Here is an 18,761-nt window from a genome sequence, read left to right on the forward strand (position 1 = left end):
AGCAAGTTATTCTAATTATCAAGTTTGAAAATAACAAGGTAAATGATAAGGTAAACGATTATCGTTTCAGAATGACAACGCATATTTTTTACAATAATAGGTATTCCACTGGATACTTTAAAAAGTTCTTAAAGCGATCTAAGCACGAAACGGCTCTCATTGACCGCATTAAAAAGGAATACACGTAATTTATTGAATTCGAAGCGCAATTTTTGTGAAACGAAACAGCAACATGAAAGAACAGAAATATAAACTATTTGCAATTATTTTATCCTTCATACTTTGCACTAATACATGTGCCGGTGCCAGTATCAGTAAGTATTACTATAATTTTTATTAAATAACGTACAATAAATTTTGTAAAAAAATTTGATACATAATAATATAATACAAATATTTAATATATAATATAATATAACATACTATAGTATATATATTATATAAATAATATATATATTATATACATAATATAGTAAACTGTAAATTTAACATAATGTAATACAGGATATAAGAATCTTATGAAGAAAAATAGAATATATATATATATATATATATAGACACATGCAAATCATACATATATTTTAAGCACACATACATTTTATATAAAATATTTAAAATGTAAGGATTAAGTATTTAAATATTAATTAGATATTTTTTTTTCGTGTTTCAGATGGAATAAACTCGAATGAGAACGTCGCTATTCGTCAAGATAATCTCATGGTTCAGGATATATTAAGAATAGTATCACTATTATATAATATTCCACTAATAGGCTCTCTATTGGCTAGTATACCTGCACTATTCATCAATTACATTGTTAGATTTGAGAACTTGACAAATAATTTCCTGGACAAAATTCTGCGCAATTCCTTACCATGTACGATAACGGTCAACGATATTGTGTGCGAAGGGATATCAAAAAATGGCGGTTTAATATCAATTATGAAACACGCAATTGATACAATGCCTAGTACTAGGCTATTTAACATCATAAAACAAGTTTTAGATTTGGTACTATGTTTTTATTCAATTAATATGTAGCAGGTTTCTTAAATCGATTTTTAATTAACTGCTAGTGTCATCAAATATTTATATATAATTTGTCAATTTCCTTTTGTTTCTTTTTTTTTTATAGATAACATTAGCATTTGAAGTTCCGTCTCTGCAGCAATATTAATAAATTTAAATATTTCTTCATAAAAAAGTCAACAAAAAAATGTATTAACTTTTAATCTTGTTTCTTTCTTTCAAATATGTTAATTTACACATATATATATAACCATTTTAAGTTTTACAACATTAAAAATAAATAAAAATGAACGTTTTCTTTAACAAGAAAAATATGTCAAGGAATTGTTAAAGTATATAATGTTCGATATTCATTTTATTTCTACAGTATAAATAAATAAAATAGAACGTATTTATATTTATTTATATATAAATACACATATAAAAAATTTTTTTATAATTCTGTAAAAATATGTATAAATATAAATATGTGATAAATATTTTAGAACTATGAAAAGCATACATTTTGTTCCTTATAAACCTTATGAAAATAATATTAATGTATAAATGGATTAATATATACAAGAAAACACATAAGCAAATTTATTTATTTTTACTGTTTTATTTTATGTTTTGGTATAGCTTTTACATCTTATTGTTCCTATAAAAATTTAGGTTTATTGCAAATATCATCACATAAATGGAAATATCTAATATGTAAATAATCTCAATAGTGTAATCTCATATGAGTTTTATTTATACATATAAAATAATAATAGTAAGTGATTATCTCAAATAACTATTTTTAAGACTAAATTTTTATATAAATGAAAAAATATTAGATGTAAAAGGAATAAAAACATTATGAAATATATTATATAACAAATAACAAAATATCTCCATAATATAGAATATTACTGTTAGTACATTAGGTTTTGTTAATATATAAATTATATCTGTACCATATAAATTCTAATACCGTAATGTATTAAAAATGGTATTATGCATAATGTACTGTAAAATCTCCTAAATCCTCCAGTAAATTCATTAAGAAATATAACAATAATTACTAGATGATATCGATTTTAAGGCAGTTATATATTGTTTAAAAATTCTCTAAAATAGTTCTACATACTTATTCTGTCTTAAAAAAAATATATTCTCTGACTGCTCTTATACTTCCATTTCATTTATAAATCTTTTATATAATAACATTTGTTCCTCTCGTGCTTTGTAATTTATTAGGCAAAATTGGTTTTGAAAACATATTTGCTAATTTTTTATGCAAAAACTTGAGGCATTCTGGTAATGGAGCATTTTCAGATAAACTTTCTAAGAATGGCCTCTTATACAGTCTTTTAGCTTCTTGACATTGTTCTGGAGTTATTGTCCGGTCATCCAAGTGTACAAGATGTGGAAACCAGGATATAATAAACAACCTTTATAGAAAAAAAATAAAGTATATATAAATATAAAATTAATAGATCATAATTTTGAAAAATTGAATTTTGTTTGATATATATTTTACCTATACTGTAAATAGTCATAAAACGTTCCACCATTAAGATAACTAGGCGCAGCAGTATTTCCCATAAGACTCAAATATTTCAGATTAGGCATACTTTCATAGAGATTCTTAATAAATGGATATAAGTGATCGATCTTGTTATGATTTAACCATAATAGTTGAAGTTTTGGCATATATGGGAAAACAGTAAATTCATCTATATTATTATAATCCAGATTGAGAGATGTTAAATTTTCAAATTCTGATAGAAAGTGTAAACTTCTAAAAAATATAACAATTTCACATATAAAATAAAAATTATAATACAATTAAACTTGTGTACTCACCTACAAAATTTATTATGACTTATATCTAAAGTATATATCATATTGCCATAGTTTTCGATAATATCAAATGGCATATAAAATAAATTTTGAAATGCAAAAGATAAAGATTCAACATAATCCTTTTGCAAATCAGTAGAAGATGAAGTTCTTGAATTCCTACAGTGAATATCTATGAATATTAGTTTTCCAAGAGATGTCATGGTTAATCCTTTGATTCTTTCAACCTTTTCCAATTGGGTCACTGATCCTTTTCGTTTGTAATTTTAATTCATTGCATAAATCCAACCTAAAATATAAATATTAAATAAAAAATCTTATATTATACACATGGATCTTTCATATCATATAGGAATATATGAAATATATTAATAAATATAAATAATGTATGAATATACTACAAATGTTTAATGATCTAAAATAATTAAAGCTAATGTAATCAACGTACCTATTAATACTGTTCACCCCTATTTCAGCTGTAACTATAACATACATTTGTAGATAATACTGATCACAGAATAGAATACGTAAGACTTCATAAAAGAAAGTAACGTTGTATAAAGAAATTGTAATGATCATAATATTTCTTTACGTTAGAAAAGATTTTATAAGAATTTCACTATATGAAGTAAAAAATAAGAGACTAAAAATATGATAAGATATGGTCAATACGAGTGAACATTAGTACGTACGTTATCTGCTTAAATGACGCTTATATGAGATGGATTTTTACACATTGAGGTTAGAATGAATTATGTAATTCTATTAGTCATAGAAATTATAAGATCAAATGTTAAGAAATCTTTGAAAATCAAAAAGAATTAAATAATTGAATATACATACCGAGTCTTCCTGCATTATCTTCTTTTCGAACGTTTTCATAGATTAGTTCGATCTATTCAAACAGGTGACCGTTAATCTATTCTGCATAATATGATTTAAAGTGGTTAAACTTCACAGGTGTGATTGTATTATCGCTCATGTTACGGATGATAGTACTTCAATCATATCGATAGCTATACGAATAATTAACAATTAATACACGTAGGTGTACTTATTTGATGGAACGTGTTTTCTAAATAAACGATTATAGCAATATCATTTTAAAGTTTATATATAACCTTTTCACGTTACTAATTAATTTAATTAATAATTAGGAAAGAAAACTTAAAACGTAGCCAAGGAAAAAGATCTATTCGTTGAAATTTGTACGTCGTAATAGTCATTTGAGATTTTAAACATTACGACAATCAACACTAACGCCATATTGTAAAATGTAAGATACACAAATAAAAGTACAAGGATCGTTGATTAGGAAGGAAGGTCTACCAACTATAAAAAAAAAATTAGTTTGTACTTATAGATTAAATTATTCATTAAGTAAAAATAAAATATAATATAACAATAATGGTCGAATTATATCAGTTTATTCAAACATATAGAAACTATTAAAACTCTCAATACTTTTCTTTACAGCATTACATAGAACGATTCATATAGAACGAAATCGTTAACTAAATTTACAACAACACGTTATAGAACATTACGCAATACTTAGCTTCGGTGTTACAGCGATTAATAGCATTACCAACGATTATTACCGATTAACAACAAGATATTAACAGTTATTATGATATCTTTTATCTTTTTTCATATTTCATCTTCTTTCTCATGTGAAGATCTCTCAGCTCTATATTATCTAGAGAAAGAGAAAGAGATAGAGAGAGAGAGAGAGAGAGAGAGAAAGATAGAGAGAGAGAGAGAAAAAGAAAACTAAACTTGATTAGAGATCGCGTAACTCACATCGTAGATTGAAAATAATTATTCAATTAATAACGATAGCGTACGTACTTCGGCATGCTTATAACGAAAATATAATAATAAATGTCGTGTACGAATCCGAAGCGAAAGGACGGTTAGAATGAGGTCTTTCCAAATATAAAGTTTCCAGGTGCGTTGGGATCATCAGAGGTGAAATATTGTTTCCAAAGCTCGAAGAACTTATCTCTTGTTACTTCGTTACCCTATAAATAAGAAAATGAACGATAATAAAATGTAATTAATAATCCAGTTTTCTTTAGGGATCTTTTATTCATAAATTTTTCACTTACCACCCCCATTTTTTTAAAAGCATCACGAGCTTCAGCCTCCTGTACGCCATGACTATGACAAACGTTACTAAACTCGTTCTCATCGATTGATCCGTCACCTGTTAAAAGTTCATTATAGGGGGATAAAATGTACTTCGAAAATCTTTAAATAGAATACTCTATGTAAAGGCTTTGCGAAAATATTTTTTCCGAGAACCTATGGAGTGAGATTAAGTCTGGGGATATCTTTTCTCTTTCCCTTCTGTCACTCATTCTTTTTTTATTTTATTATTATTACTCTCGTTAAGAGAGTAACCTTAATTAGCTTACCGGAGGAATCTTCGAGGTCAAACATGAATTTCATGTACGTTTGTTGCCAATCATGCGCGTGCGCTGGATCCTTAGCGTAATCTTCCCACATGGAATACCATTCATCTCGACTGATCTATAAAAATAACGTAAGATTGTTTTTTTTGTTTTTCTCCTTTTTCTTTCATTCATCTATTTGTATATGTATATATGTATATGTATATTTTGAATTACTTGTCCATCCTGATCAGAATCAGCTCGTTGTTGTAGCTCTTCCCATATTTTTAACAACGTATCCTTCGTCTGCTGTGTTTTCGGATTATCGGTACTCCAATGTCTGGAGTTGCAGATCCGCTGAAAAATATAAACATCATATAACATCATCCAAGGAATTGATACAACAAGGAGTTGAATCGTCGTAAGATGAAATAAAACTATTTCTTTACATAATTAAACTTTTTTTAAACATTAATAAGTTGTACTGTTTTAATATTAATGAATAATCATACCTGGACAGCTAGATCAAAATCTTTCTTATCGATAGCACCGCTCTGATTAACATCTGAAAAACAATATCGATTGTATATTAGTAAAACGCTAAAGGAAATCGTGCAAATACTAAAAAAAAAAACTCCAAATAATGATTCCAAAATCTATATGGTTGATATATTTGTAACGTTTTTTGTAACGTTAGAAAACTAATTTACTTTCTCGGTCATAGAAAATATAGGATGTTGAGTTTTTCGATGAAAGAACCATCGGATTATAGATATATAAGTGAATGAATTTTACCGAGCGCGTTATTACTTTTTTGTAATTTTTATTTTAGGCTCTTAAAGTCGTTCGCTCAATGATCAATTATCAGGGTTTGTGAGCGATAATATGAAAAAACAATAATATTCCATTACAGTTGGCTTTGACCATAATTGCTGTAGTTCGAAAGAATATCGAATGTACGATACGTATTCATGACTATGACGGAATATTCTAAAACAACAAGAGTTAAAAAAGATATAGTAACTATGAAAAATATTGCTATCACAGTTTACTTTTATCTATACTTTTAATTAATAAGTAAATTTTTATGTATATATATATGTATAAACAATCTTTATCGATACTTTTTATAGGTACTCCATTTAGATTATGGTCAAGTGATTCTCCAGAATTGATATCCAATTTTAAACAACCTTGAGACTACGTGCCAAATTATGAATCAAGTTTTAATAAAGGTAGATAGATAGATAGATAGATTATAATTAATATATATATATATATATATATATATAATATATTAATATATATATATATACATATATATATATATATGGAGAGAGAGAGAGAGAGAGAAAGAAAGAGAGAGAGAGAGAGAGAGAGAGAAAGAGAGAGAGAGAGAAAGAGAGAAAGAGAGAGAGAGAGGAAAACAACTGATTATACTGATTTTCGACGCATCATCGAGCTCGTGGTCCCTTCGCAAGCTCTCCACAGACTCTTTGATTACGACGGTTCAAGGAAAAACCAGAAAGCGAGAAAAGGAAAAAAAGAACGAAAGAACGATAGGTTGTGTCCAGGACGAGTCCCTTATTGCACCATCGGCCATGCTAGAATAATGTGTATCGACAACGGAGAACGATCGTAGGATATGTTTAGCGGCCAATCGCTGCGGTCAAAGAAGCGAAGAAAGTGAGGGACTAACGAGATCTATCAAGCGTGTACACGCCTGTGACCTCCATGATTCATATACGAGAAAATGTATGTGTGTACAGTATCTATGTATATGTGTATTAGTATCGCTGTAATATCGTGCTTCTCCCTTTCGTGCCCTTACATATACAGACACATAAACATATAGATATTCTTACGTGTATACGTATGCATTAATAAAGACACGTAGAAGCTACAAATACACATATATAGAGAATACATACACACAGAAGCAAAGAAGGAAGGATCACAAAGATATACTTTATATGTGTCTCTCGAATATGAACATGTATGGGTTAGATATACACATTCGCAGAAATAATTCTATCATGGCGAGGCGACCCTCTTATCCAGACCCAACGCGTCCATTGTTTATCTTCTCCTGGTTGATACCATAAATAGGCGGCCGCTCTATCTCAACGAACACCTAGTAGGTGCCGTACAAAACACCCCTCTCTATAGCCTTGATTCCACTTTCAGAGAGCCGAAAAGAGCCTCGAGAGGTTCGTGTAGAGCTGTAAAACAGTTTCCCATACCCTCGGACAGACCATCTTTACTTCTTCATCTTCTTCTTCGTCCTCTTTTATGTAGGTCATCTTCCCTTTTCCTTTCTCATTCCTTTATCGTTTTCTTTCGATGTACACGTCGAAAAATGGTTTTTCTCGTTAAAGATCATCCAAGGAGAGAGGACGAATGAAATAGAATCGTTTAGAGAGCGAAGGGATGTTCGTGATGGAAGAAATGACGATATATCTCGCGTAACATCAAAGTACTCACTAGAGAGGATGAGAGAAAGAGAGATAGTCTATCGGGCCGTTTGTTATTTCGGCCGTACTCTGGAAGGGAATGAGAAAGAGAGAGAAAGAGAGAGAGAAAGAGAGAGAGAGAGAGAGAGAGAGAGAGAGAGAAAGAGGGAGAAAGACTATGAGTAAAATGTGCCTTTCGATGAGTCGAGAGAATTCTCAAGGGTACTATGTTCAACTGTGCCATCGCCAACTGTCAGCGTTTACTCACCGAAGAAGGCGTTGAAAACGTAGAGCAGCTTCTTCTTGCGAAACTCTGATAGAGGCATCTTGCGATACTCTGGTCGGCTTTTTAATCTGAGACGAAAAAAAATTATACGATCATTAAAATGAAGATTATGTCGGTTTTTTTCTTTAATTCTTTTTTTTTTCCTTTCTTTCTTCGTGGAAATTTTTCAATATTTTTCTATAGAAATTAATCTTCTTATAAACTAATGATTTTGATGATCACAAAAAACAAACGATTTTTATTCTAAATAATTTAACTAACTATACTAATTGTAATAATGAAACTTCTTACACGCTTTATATTCAATCTTCGAGTGAAAGTAAAACTAGAGTCTTGATAATGAAGACAATGATTTATATAATAATGCATGGAAGAATATTTCGTCCGGTTTGATAAAAGATTCGTATCTCGTCAATGACGTAAAATCTTGACACAGGTAGCACTATTTTTAATGGTATTAGTCCGATTGTAGGTATTTAAAGAAAGCAAAATCATCTTGAGATATTTGAAATGCGTCACATCAAATAAACGTGGACGTCTTTTTATTCTTTTATCACAAATGTATACTTATGTTTTTACAGCAGAATTAACTTCATAATAATTATCGAGTAATAATAGCATTTTCGTTAAAATTCGTAATAGTACAAATTTATTTAAATAATCTTATTTTTTCAAAACTGTTCAGGTAAAATGGATTTTCATTTTTATAGTCATTAAATTTTGGAATCACGAACGGTTCCGATTAATAAAATCATAAATAATTATTTACATTTTTAAGACGCCAAGACTCTCAATGGTTTCCCTCATCGTTCGAGTCATCACTCTCATTTCCATCGATTATTAATTGATAGGCACGACGAGCTAAACTATATGACGAATGATGAACTTTAAGATGATATCACTTTGAGGATTCTTAGAATTTTATTCAGTAATAACAAAAGGATAGAAGAGATGAACTTCTGAAATTTATTTCAATCAAAATGTTCAATATGGGACGTAAGATTTGAAATGTTGGAAAAAATAATTCTCTTTTAAAATGCATTCCATTTCTAATATGTTACTGGCAAATGTAAGAATAATGTAAGTGACTAGAGAAAACTAAAAATCTTGAAATAAAATCTCGGAAGTTCCTTCGTGATGAGGATACGTAAGTACGTGAAATGCGAAAAGTCTACCGTCACAGATCATAACGTACAACTTGATTTATACGAGTCGATCTCGAGCCATTAAAAATATCATCGTTCATAAAGTATAAGCTATAAAATCTTCAAACAAGTAGATTACATTTAACGAGATTTCTCTTTCTTTTCTTTCTTTTTTCTTTTTTTTTCTTTTGTTTTTTTTTGTTTTTTTTTGTTTTTTTTTTTTTTGACGAATTGTTGAAAGACCACGTTGAAAGATCAATAGCTGATCTTCTTGTATGCGCGTGTGACGTACGACGTGTGTACGAGATTATATAAGATCGATAAATATTTCCTTCACCATATATGAAATTTTACGGTTAACAAAAAGTGGTCAGATTTTACGAGCCAACAAACGAAAAATGGTAAAATGATAGCAGCCATCTTGAATTCGAAATTCGGCTCGAGCTTTGAATCAAGTTTTTCTCTTAGGGCGGCTAAGTTCTTGTTCTCGACAGCAGATCGTGAAGCTTCCTAATGGACGACTCCATTCAACGTATTCCAACATACATACATACGAGCATATGTGTTCGTATAAATGTAAGTAAAGAAACCGTGCCATGGGCAAAGCGTACATATTTACTATGTAGATATACATACTAGCGAAATGATTCGCTAATTATACGAAGTAAGTCTGAATATACGTTAATAACAAATTAAATTCACGTACCGATCAAAGAACGATCTCTTATTGGCATATTTGCTGGCACACAAACAATGCGCGGCCTACTTGTTGCATCTCACCGCTTTTAATATTTCATTTGCTTTTCCATTTTCCATGAAAAAGGAGATTGCATTAAAAATGAACAACGGAAATGGTGTTCCGAGAGATGAAGAGGTAAGGAAAGAGAGAAAAAGAGAGAGAGGAGTGTCGCGAACATAATTTTCGGTCTCTTATGAGAACGGTGTTAAAATATAAAGCACGACAAACGAGAATCTAAAAGAAAAAAAAAAAGAAAGAGAGAAAAAACGGTCTTTTGTATCGTAAAAATGAAGAAAGAAAATCCGAGGAACGAGATAAGTTACTATTATACATGTTAGCGTCCGATAAATATAGTTCGTCCTTGTTCATCTAATGGAACTAATGTACCCTCATGACAGTCCTCTTTAACCATCTTGTACTTGTTAGAAAATGAGATATTAGTTAATCACTTTTATAAAATTATTTATACAATTCAAAGTTTGGACAACGAAATAAGATTAGAAAAATATTAGCTTATTAAGAATTATTGAGTGAAGTTTCTTTTATTCGTTATTAGACGTCATTATTGCTTGTCATCACGTTTAAGTAGTTAAATTATTAGAAACTAATTAGATGCTAGATTGAATAATATTTAGTATATGGTAATAATTTCTCCACAAATCGATAGAGAAAGGTAGAATAGGTGAAAAAGAAAGGACGAGAAACAGGAATTGAAGATTGGAGCGCGAGCTTTAACGCATGCGAATTAATCGACCACGTTATGCTCGAGCTAGCCGATCAGGTCAAGTGATGTATCGGGACATGGAAATACTCGCTCGGCCGAATAATCATGCAAGCCAAGTAGCCTAGCCATTCTCGATGACGTAGTAGATGAGACAGAGATAGTGAATAGAGGTAGAGATAGATACGGATGGAAGAGAGTTCACTTAGATTCATTTGGATTCTGTTGTAACAATGTTAGTTTCGAGTCTTTTGACAATACGACTATGTACCATGTGCTAGAATTTTTCCATTTAATATCGTAGATTTCTTTTTCCTCGTACTTCCGACTGCTTCTTTGTAATTACAAGCCAAAGTAAATAATTGGATAAAAGAAGAGAGTATCTAAGAATTTATTGATTTATTAAAGGACACAAAGAGTATATATTATAAAAAGTTCGAGAGTTTTCGTAATTTCGTGTACATCGTAAGAATAATGTAATTGTAAGAATAATGGCGATCCATTTCATGTAATATTTCGTAATAATAATCAATGTTCGATTAATGTTCTATCGATTTTTCATTTAGAACTCACACCATTTAGTCCGATAATACAAATTGGTTTACCGGACCAAGCAATCGTTATGCGTGGGAGAAGAAGATTAAAGGAGAAAGGTAGAGTTTTTGTTGAAAAAGAAATCAGAATGACCTTCGTATCATAACCAAAAAGAAAAAAAAAATAATTAGAAGAAAAATGAGAAAGCTTCTCCATTTTTTTTTTTTTTTTTTCATATTTTTTTATCGATTTTCGAACGTAACCTTCGATGACGAGTTTCGTACATAAGTATTTACATAAATACGTATATAAAAACACACACATGTAAATAATATGGTTAATAAGATTTTGTTACATACAATTTTCTTCTTTAAAAAAGAAGAGCCAATTTGTTATCGAAGATCAGAAAATATACGTGTGTAACTCGACATGTATTTTAAAATCGACTCACGATTTCCCATATGAAATTCTCAATTTTGTTTGATTCTACGCAAGCATCATTGATCCGATCTTTGATATCTCTCAAACGTGCATCGAAACTATCCGCGGATGAAATAGGTCCACCTAAACGGAGCTTTTAACGAGAAACGAAACGATTTACCATGAAATGCGAATAAATGTGTGACATATGATAGTTTTGAAATAACTTTGGAGATCGAGGTGAATATGCATATGCATACACATATACATATATATATATAAGTATATGTATGTAACGACAATAATATATCTGCATCCTACGAAAAGATCCGATAAATAATAATAATAATAATAATAATAATAGTAGTAGTAAAATTAGATTAAATAGATTCAATTTCCTCTTTGTCATCGGAGAATTCATTCGATCGAGTCAACTTTCGAGTGGTTCACCTATGGTTGGATCTACTTTCCGCCATTTTAGTTTACATTTTCTTCTTTTTATCTGTTATTTTTTGTTATTAAATGATATTTTTATATCATCGAACGTTACACGGTGAGGAGAAAATCAGAGAGAACACATAAGAGAAAACAATTGGTACGATCGAAATTCTTCTTAATCCTTAAATATATATGGAAAGAATTATTTCATTGCGCAATGTAACGTTTTCTACAATATAGTTCGTAATTAAATTTCGTAAAAAAATATTTATGATAATATAATCCTCATTTTTAATACGTACTTAATAGCTAGTATAATACTTCAAAAAAAAGAAAAAATAAATAAAAAAAGAAATGCATTGAAAGATTAATCGTATCTATCCTTGTATCAAAAGTTCTCTTACTATTTTTAAATATAATAGATTAGAAAAGAACATATTTTCTAACTTTGTCAATCTTTAACAATCTATTTGTTATTGCTTTTTATCCGTGTTGGATGTAGGGACGTCGGATTGGACTCACGTATGACAGGTTGTCGTTCGCGGAAAGTAATTAAAGTCCATTGAAGACATTGGAGATAAGCATGGATATACGTAGGAGAAGAACCGACGATTGACTCTAAATGGAGCATCTAAGAGCACAAGGCGAATTGACATCGAACGATATAAACGAAGCAGGAAGTTTCATTTGAATCATGCCTCATTTACGAGTCCCTCACCGAGACCAGCGGCCAATAAATGAATCGGCGCACGTGCTGCTCTTGCTCTTGTTACTTTTAATGTTTCTAGTTTCTACTGTTGCTGCCCAGAATAATTAGACGGATATATGCAAGAAACTTATATGCGAATAAATTACGATCTGATGAATCGCCGAACAAACAAATCTTGTCCAAGATCATTTTCAAACTTATTACATTTGATAATGCGTCGATCATTTTTTTTTCATTATTTTCCAGTCTGTGATATTAGAAATGTTTTTGTCTCTGTTTTATTTGTTTTTTCTTTTTTTTATTTGAAAATATTAAAAAGTAAAAAGAAAATATTTTTTTTTTTTTAATAATTGTAGGATACAATTATAACCATCTAATAATAAGTAAGAATATTTAAAGATTGTTTTCATCGATCCTATAAATGTTCATCACTTTTCTGTTCATCATTATTGTCAAGTAATTAAAATTTTAATTAAATAAATCTATATTTGAGTGAATGAGTGATAACTTCAATACAAATATAGAAATTATTTGCATTCCAATGTTTTGATAATAATGAGGAAATAAAAATGAGGAAATAAAAATGAGGAAATAAAAGAAATCATTTAGAAATTCTTATCTAGTCATCCTTTCCACATCAACATTTTACAACGGACGTTAGTTTTTTATTCATTTTTACATTAGAAGACCAGTTTTATTTTATATATCCATTATACATGGAACTGATTAAACCTCATGTGCTTGCAAAATCCCAGGGATATTTTTTTTATACAAAAATGAATTCGTACATTATCTACGCATCGTCTCTTGCTTAGTAACGTTCTGCAACTGCGACTACATTAATGAAGAGATTTATACCTAGAATTTTTTTCTTCCTTGCTAATTTGTTTTTCGCTAGTAACTCCATAAAAATGAAGGTAAAAATAATTCTTGTGCCTTTTAGTGATGTTAGTGAGAGTAAATAAATACATAGATGCGAGACTAAGAATCTATTTTGCTTTTAAATTTTTTCGACATAGAAGGTTTCAATGTTGATACCGATGATGGTGAGGACCAAACAATACACGAGCGACGGAGCGCAAACAACGAATTTTCCCTTCGACAGCTTTCGAGAGATCGATCGATTTTCTCTCTTTCTCTCTTCTCTATCTATCGTGAAAACTCTAGGGACTGTTTGTCGGCATACGAAATTCTTGACTTGAGAGGCCCTACGAAGAGCTAAAGGGAAACTGTACACACCTTACAGTGACTTCACATCAATGGTTTGAACTCATACACACACACACACACACACACACATACACACACATAGAAACCTATACATTGATCTACGTAGAGAGATATATGCACATTATTCTCGTTGAAACGAACGAAGGTGACACTTTGGAGGTCTCTGCCCTTTATAATCGATCCGAGGGTATCTCTTACGCGAGTGATCTGTTCGGACCTTCAAATTAGCTGGAAACTTCAAAGATAAACCATCTTCGACTATGTATATTCTCTCAAGTAGGGGCTCGAAGATTGTGTAGCAAGTCGAGGTAACGGTAACGTGGTTTTATCCAAAATGCTTGCGCTTGAGAAAAAATCTCACATAAAGGAACGTGAAGTGATCGATCGACTTTGGATGTATTAAAAGAAAAAAAAGAAAAAAAAAAGGAAAGAATTAAGACGATAAAAGAGAAAAAATGTTGAGATAAAAGATGCGTTTCTTTAATAATTCATCATATTTTCTGCTTTTTCATGAAATGGACACGTATTGTAATAATAAATTTAATTCGTAATCGTTACGAAATTCCTCGATTGTTATAATTGAATATTATATTTAGGCCACATATACACATATACACATACACACACGCGCGTACGCGGTCATACACATACACACACACACATATGCATATAGAGGATTACTATCAATTTGCCGTTCAGGATCGTTTATTGTAAGGCTTGATTGGATTAACTTTGTGCATGATATAATATAATGGCTGCCGAGTTAATCTTATATTCTTCTAATCGTCATTATGATGTCATATGGTAAACGTTAGGGCACATCATGGAATATATATGTGCATCATCAACGGTCCTTTATCATTAGCCAGCTTGATTTTTTATAGAAGAAAGGTCAGGAGGATAGGGGGTCAGCTTGGATATTAACGCTTTAATCGTGCTTCTTTTTTTATTTATCGATTCATCTTATTCATTATATAATTGAGTCAATTGGATATGCGTTGATCGTAAAGTGCATATCATTAAATGTATCGTGAAATAAAAGAAGAGATAGAAAGAGAGAGAGAAAAAGAAAGAGAACAAGAGAGAGAGAGAGAGAGAGAGAGAGAGAGAGAGAGAGAGAGAGAGAGAGAGAAATATCATCTTTGAAATTCAGTATTCATTTCTATCTTAAAATTAACGAGACAATAAAATTGGTAAGTACTCCATTTTAGGACCAACCAGAACGATGGTTTATTACTGTAAGTCCATTTAATTCCGTCCAATACCTGATAAAGGCGGGTCGTAACGTCTGTGAAGCATCCACTTTAGTAGCACCACGCAAGAATAAGATATTATCTAAAATGTTGATATACTACTTTTGTGGGATATATAATGGTTTACCACAGTAATTATATACTTGTTAGACATCTTTAGAAGATTCACTGTTTTAATGAATCGAAAAATTGCGAAAAGAAAATTTGCAAAGTGTTCGGTCCAATATTTCGTTCAATTTGTCAAGCTGATTTTTCTTGTATACAATACTTCTTTACTTTCTTTCATTATTTTCTTAAAATTATAAACATAAGAAAAAAAAATACGAAAAATTACATTCTTTATGTTGAACCTTTATTCTGTTATTACATAAATAATGATCTTATGTCAGTAAGACGATGCCAATAAATTAATATTAGGTAATGACTATAAAAGGTACAAATATAATCAATTTTTTTTTTCATCGATGAAATATATTATTACGAAAGAGAATTTTTGAAATTCAGAGAAAGGATGATCTCTTCAACTATAATCTTCTATAAGTAAGTCGTTTATTATCCTAACGATTCGAACCCGTCAGACTTAGTCCTATCAAAAATCGAAATCGACGCTTGGTTCTATCCGATAAATTTGCCGATATTTGTGGAATAGCGTTGACGTAACATTATGATCTTCTTTCGAAGAGGGTAAGTATTCCCAAGACATCGGATAAACATGATGAGGAATGATTGAAAAAGATCCGATTTTTTTCTCTTTTGGATGCTTGAATTTACTATATTCGATAGCAGTATGAAGATAGTCTTTTATCATTACAAATTTTTGGCAATAGAGAAGATATCAAAAAAGAAAAAAAAAAGAAAAAATATGAAAGAAAAATAAAAATAAAAAAATGTGTCTTTTGCTCTTTCATTTTCAATCATCGTCAAGATAATTTATATGATAGGAGAACCCACGTGATGATCCCTGCCGTTTCATTTTATTAAAGAGCTTTCAGATACGAGGGTCATGACGGCTAATAAAATTCTTATACTTATTATACTTATTCATCCGAACCTTATAACGTAAGGGCTGTTTTTTTAGCTTTGACATCTATCAGTAGCTTTAAGATGAGTTCTAAAAATGAACTACGTAAAAGGAAGAAAGTTTAATCTTCTTTCGATTTTTCATCGTCGCAAAGAATTATAATAATATCGAATTTCGTCGAGTCGAATATTTTTTCGAGAAAAAGCGATTTAATAATTGATTCGATCGACGAGCACGTCACTCGTCGTTCCCTTTACGTTAACATAATTTTCCGCATCCCTTTAAAGGTTGATTATCGAGCTTCTTTTGGTAAACTAAAGACCGTTTAATAAGCAAAGAGCGTCGTTCGACGACGATACGCACACGCGAATGACGTTTAAAGAGTCGACGAAGTGAGCAGCTACACAAAAGAAAGTGTCAATGATTATCGTATAAAATCCAATTATCCAATTTGTTAGTGAGATCGTTAGCGCAAGTCGATGCAAAAATATCTTTATGATTTTTAAAGATCTCATATTTGATGGACTTTTATTGAGAAAATCGTTCGAAAGATAGATATAGAAAAAAAAGAAAAATCAAAAAATCAGAAAGAAACGATTGAACATATTGTCGTCAATAAATCGGCAATGTGACTAAAAGGAGATTAATTAGTCCATTACGAGTTCATATCTAATGCAGACGATGTTATCGGGTCGATTCAATCGAATCTAATCATAGGAACAATCATACGTTGATAATTATTACTTAAGCGAAGTATGACGAAGAACCGCTACTTTTTTTTCTTCTTTCATTCCATCTCTCTGGATACAGTATCTCCAGACTGACAATAATTTAATACTGAAGAAGAAAAAATACACGGTCATCTTTTTATCTATATCTCTTTCTTTATTTTATAGATGGAATATATGACTTATCTTGTCAACATATACGCGTTTCATGAATGAAAAATTTTCTTCAAAAGTGAATTTTTTTTTTTTTAATTTCTTTTTATAAAAAGATCGCATATCCGAATTCTACTGTTTTATGAATTTGTTAAAAAATGAAAGATACGATATTTCCAAGTCGAAACGTTATTAATCCCACGAACAACGTAAAAAAGCGGATATTTCTAAATAATCATCGCACTCTCTGAAAGTGCATCAAAGGGACCGCATAGACTCAAACGAAAATGTTAAAAAAAGCTCTTTTCTTTTTTGTGGTAACGTAGAAGAGAAATGATTTTTTTATTATTTCTCTTCTGGATAAAGTGAACAAGACAAACCGTGTATTATTGAAAGTTTTAATTGGACTTGCATAAGAAAATGAATAAATGAGTCGTCCGTTTTTATATTTCTTCATTTCTTTTTATGGTTTATTTTACTTACCTAGAAACAATTTCTTCGATCCTATATTTATAATTAAAAAAGAAAAAATATAGTAAAGAAAAATTAAAAAGAAACTTTTTTTAAATTAAAAGCAAATCGCATTTGCTAAAAATTTTTTTTTTTGTTTCGAACATTCCATGCATGTACTCACCTCAAAGAAGAAGAAGAAGAAGAAGAAAAAGAATTCGAAGTGTACAGGTGATGTCCCACACGCGATTGATTTCTACCTCCCTTATTTTGTTTCTGTTTTATTTTTATTTTTAAATTCGAAAGTTAGAGAACGCGTTGACGTAAGCTTCCGCGAACGAGCTTCGAACGAAGAAGATCGCGTTTATGCGAAAGATAAGAAGATATATGAAGAAAAGGGGATGAAGTTATGATTAAGAATAACGCGTTGATCAGACTCGAAGAAACAATAATACGATCCGAATAACAGACACATGAAGCACAAAATGCGCACTAACAGATCGAGCTTCGGCTCTTTATATCCTCGAACTTGCACCACCTGTACTTGCGCAGATCGGCCTTCTAAACTTCGCGCACTTTGTTCCTTCCTTCTTTCCTCCACTCTCTCATTTTCTCATTTTCTCTTTTCGCAATGCATTGGCACGCATTCGAGATGAACTACTCGTCTTTTTTCGATCATAAGCGAGATAAAGAAAATCTCTCGGCGATAACCTGTTTCTTTTCTTTTATTTTCATTTCACTTTCTTTTTTCCTTTTTTCTTACACCCTTGCTGTTCTTATTTCTTGACATAGATTATTTGCATGTCTCTTTTTCTCTCCCTCCCTTCCTCTCTCTCTCTCTTTCTCTCTCTTTCTCTTTCTCTCTCTCTCTCTCTCTCTCTCTCTCTCTCTCTCTATACGAAGTTTTCACACGTTTCATCTTTCCAGAGATTTCTCTGAGAATTCATTGTTTTTTTTATGGAATATTTGAAGATTCTTTTCATTTTTCTTATTACTATTATTATTATTTATTATTATTACTATTATTATTATTATTATTGTTATTGTTGTTGTTGTTGTTGTTGTTGTTAGTGTTGTTGTTATTGTTGTAGTTATAATTGTTGTTGTTGTTGTTATTAAGACAGAAAACAGCATTTTCTTTGATCTCGTTAATTTTCTTATTTTTTTTTTTCTTCTTTTTATACATTTTTTTTTTCTTATCGAAGAAGAATAATGAAACGTCTAAT

The 18,761-nt window shown here is 30.4% G+C and overlaps 3 protein-coding genes across 6 annotated transcripts; 1 reads left to right on the plus strand and 2 right to left on the minus strand.

Annotated features, from left to right (window-relative positions):
* Positions 1-105: 105 nt before the first annotated feature.
* Positions 106-1,365, plus strand: LOC118442982 (uncharacterized). The gene is made up of 3 exons (XM_035869311.2): positions 106-314; positions 671-1,011; positions 1,136-1,365. Exons 1-3 carry the CDS (start codon positions 233-235, stop codon positions 1,175-1,177), a joined length of 465 nt encoding a protein of 154 aa, XP_035725204.1. The 5' UTR covers positions 106-232; the 3' UTR covers positions 1,178-1,365.
* A 515-nt stretch (positions 1,366-1,880) lies between these two features.
* Positions 1,881-4,121, minus strand: LOC118442980 (leucine-rich melanocyte differentiation-associated protein). Of its 3 annotated transcripts, none has more exons than XM_035869307.2 (5): positions 3,703-4,118; positions 3,308-3,341; positions 2,863-3,148; positions 2,537-2,797; positions 1,881-2,447 (listed from the first exon to the last, which is right to left on the minus strand). In XM_035869307.2, exons 3-5 carry the CDS (start codon positions 3,060-3,062, stop codon positions 2,210-2,212), a joined length of 699 nt encoding a protein of 232 aa, XP_035725200.2. In that variant the 5' UTR covers positions 3,063-3,148; positions 3,308-3,341; positions 3,703-4,118; the 3' UTR covers positions 1,881-2,209. The 3 variants fall into 3 exon arrangements, with proteins under 3 accessions (XP_035725200.2, XP_035725202.2, XP_035725199.2); XM_035869309.2 differs by lacking the exon at positions 3,308-3,341 and having other exon boundaries at positions 1,883-2,447; positions 3,703-3,875; positions 3,981-4,121; XM_035869306.2 differs by lacking the exon at positions 3,308-3,341 and having other exon boundaries at positions 1,883-2,447; positions 3,703-4,115.
* A 200-nt stretch (positions 4,122-4,321) lies between these two features.
* Positions 4,322-17,792, minus strand: Scp2 (Sarcoplasmic calcium-binding protein 2). 2 transcript variants are annotated; one of them, XM_035869310.2, is made up of 7 exons: positions 17,720-17,792; positions 7,977-8,062; positions 5,768-5,820; positions 5,493-5,612; positions 5,280-5,394; positions 4,971-5,068; positions 4,322-4,883 (listed from the first exon to the last, which is right to left on the minus strand). In XM_035869310.2, exons 2-7 carry the CDS (start codon positions 8,032-8,034, stop codon positions 4,776-4,778), a joined length of 552 nt encoding a protein of 183 aa, XP_035725203.1. In that variant the 5' UTR covers positions 8,035-8,062; positions 17,720-17,792; the 3' UTR covers positions 4,322-4,775. The 2 variants fall into 2 exon arrangements, with proteins under 2 accessions (XP_035725203.1, XP_085512728.1); XM_085656602.1 differs by lacking the exons at positions 7,977-8,062; positions 17,720-17,792 and adding an exon at positions 5,966-6,050.
* Between the last annotated feature and the right edge of the window lie 969 nt (positions 17,793-18,761).

The sequence above is a fragment of the Vespa mandarinia genome, chromosome 4 (assembly GCF_050613455.1).
Source record: "Vespa mandarinia isolate Hongniang chromosome 4, ASM5061345v1, whole genome shotgun sequence".
In the NCBI taxonomy this organism is placed as follows: Eukaryota; Metazoa; Arthropoda; class Insecta; order Hymenoptera; family Vespidae; genus Vespa; species Vespa mandarinia.

Bases quoted from the DNA above. Each gene is read 5' to 3' on its own strand.
- LOC118442982 (XM_035869311.2), top strand. From the start codon at position 233: ATGAAAGAACAGAAATATAAACTATTTGCAATTATTTTATCCTTCATA. The intron at 315-670 runs GTAAGTATTACT...TTCGTGTTTCAG, and splicing joins ATGTGCCGGTGCCAGTATCA to ATGGAATAAACTCGAATGAG. The intron at 1,012-1,135 runs GTACTATGTTTT...TTTTTTTTATAG, and splicing joins TAAAACAAGTTTTAGATTTG to ATAACATTAGCATTTGAAGT.
- LOC118442980 (XM_035869307.2), bottom strand. From the start codon at position 3,062: ATGACATCTCTTGGAAAACTAATATTCATAGATATTCACTGTAGGAAT. The intron at 2,798-2,862 runs GTGAGTACACAA...TATATTTTTTAG, and splicing joins AGTCATAATAAATTTTGTAG to AAGTTTACACTTTCTATCAG. The intron at 2,448-2,536 runs GTAAAATATATA...TTTTCTATAAAG, and splicing joins TATGACTATTTACAGTATAG to GTTGTTTATTATATCCTGGT.
- Scp2 (XM_035869310.2), bottom strand. From the start codon at position 8,034: ATGCCTCTATCAGAGTTTCGCAAGAAGAAGCTGCTCTACGTTTTCAAC. The intron at 5,821-7,976 runs GTGAGTAAACGC...ATTGTTTTTCAG, and splicing joins CGTTTTCAACGCCTTCTTCG to ATGTTAATCAGAGCGGTGCT. The intron at 5,069-5,279 runs GTAAGCTAATTA...AACTTTTAACAG, and splicing joins TGACCTCGAAGATTCCTCCG to GTGACGGATCAATCGATGAG.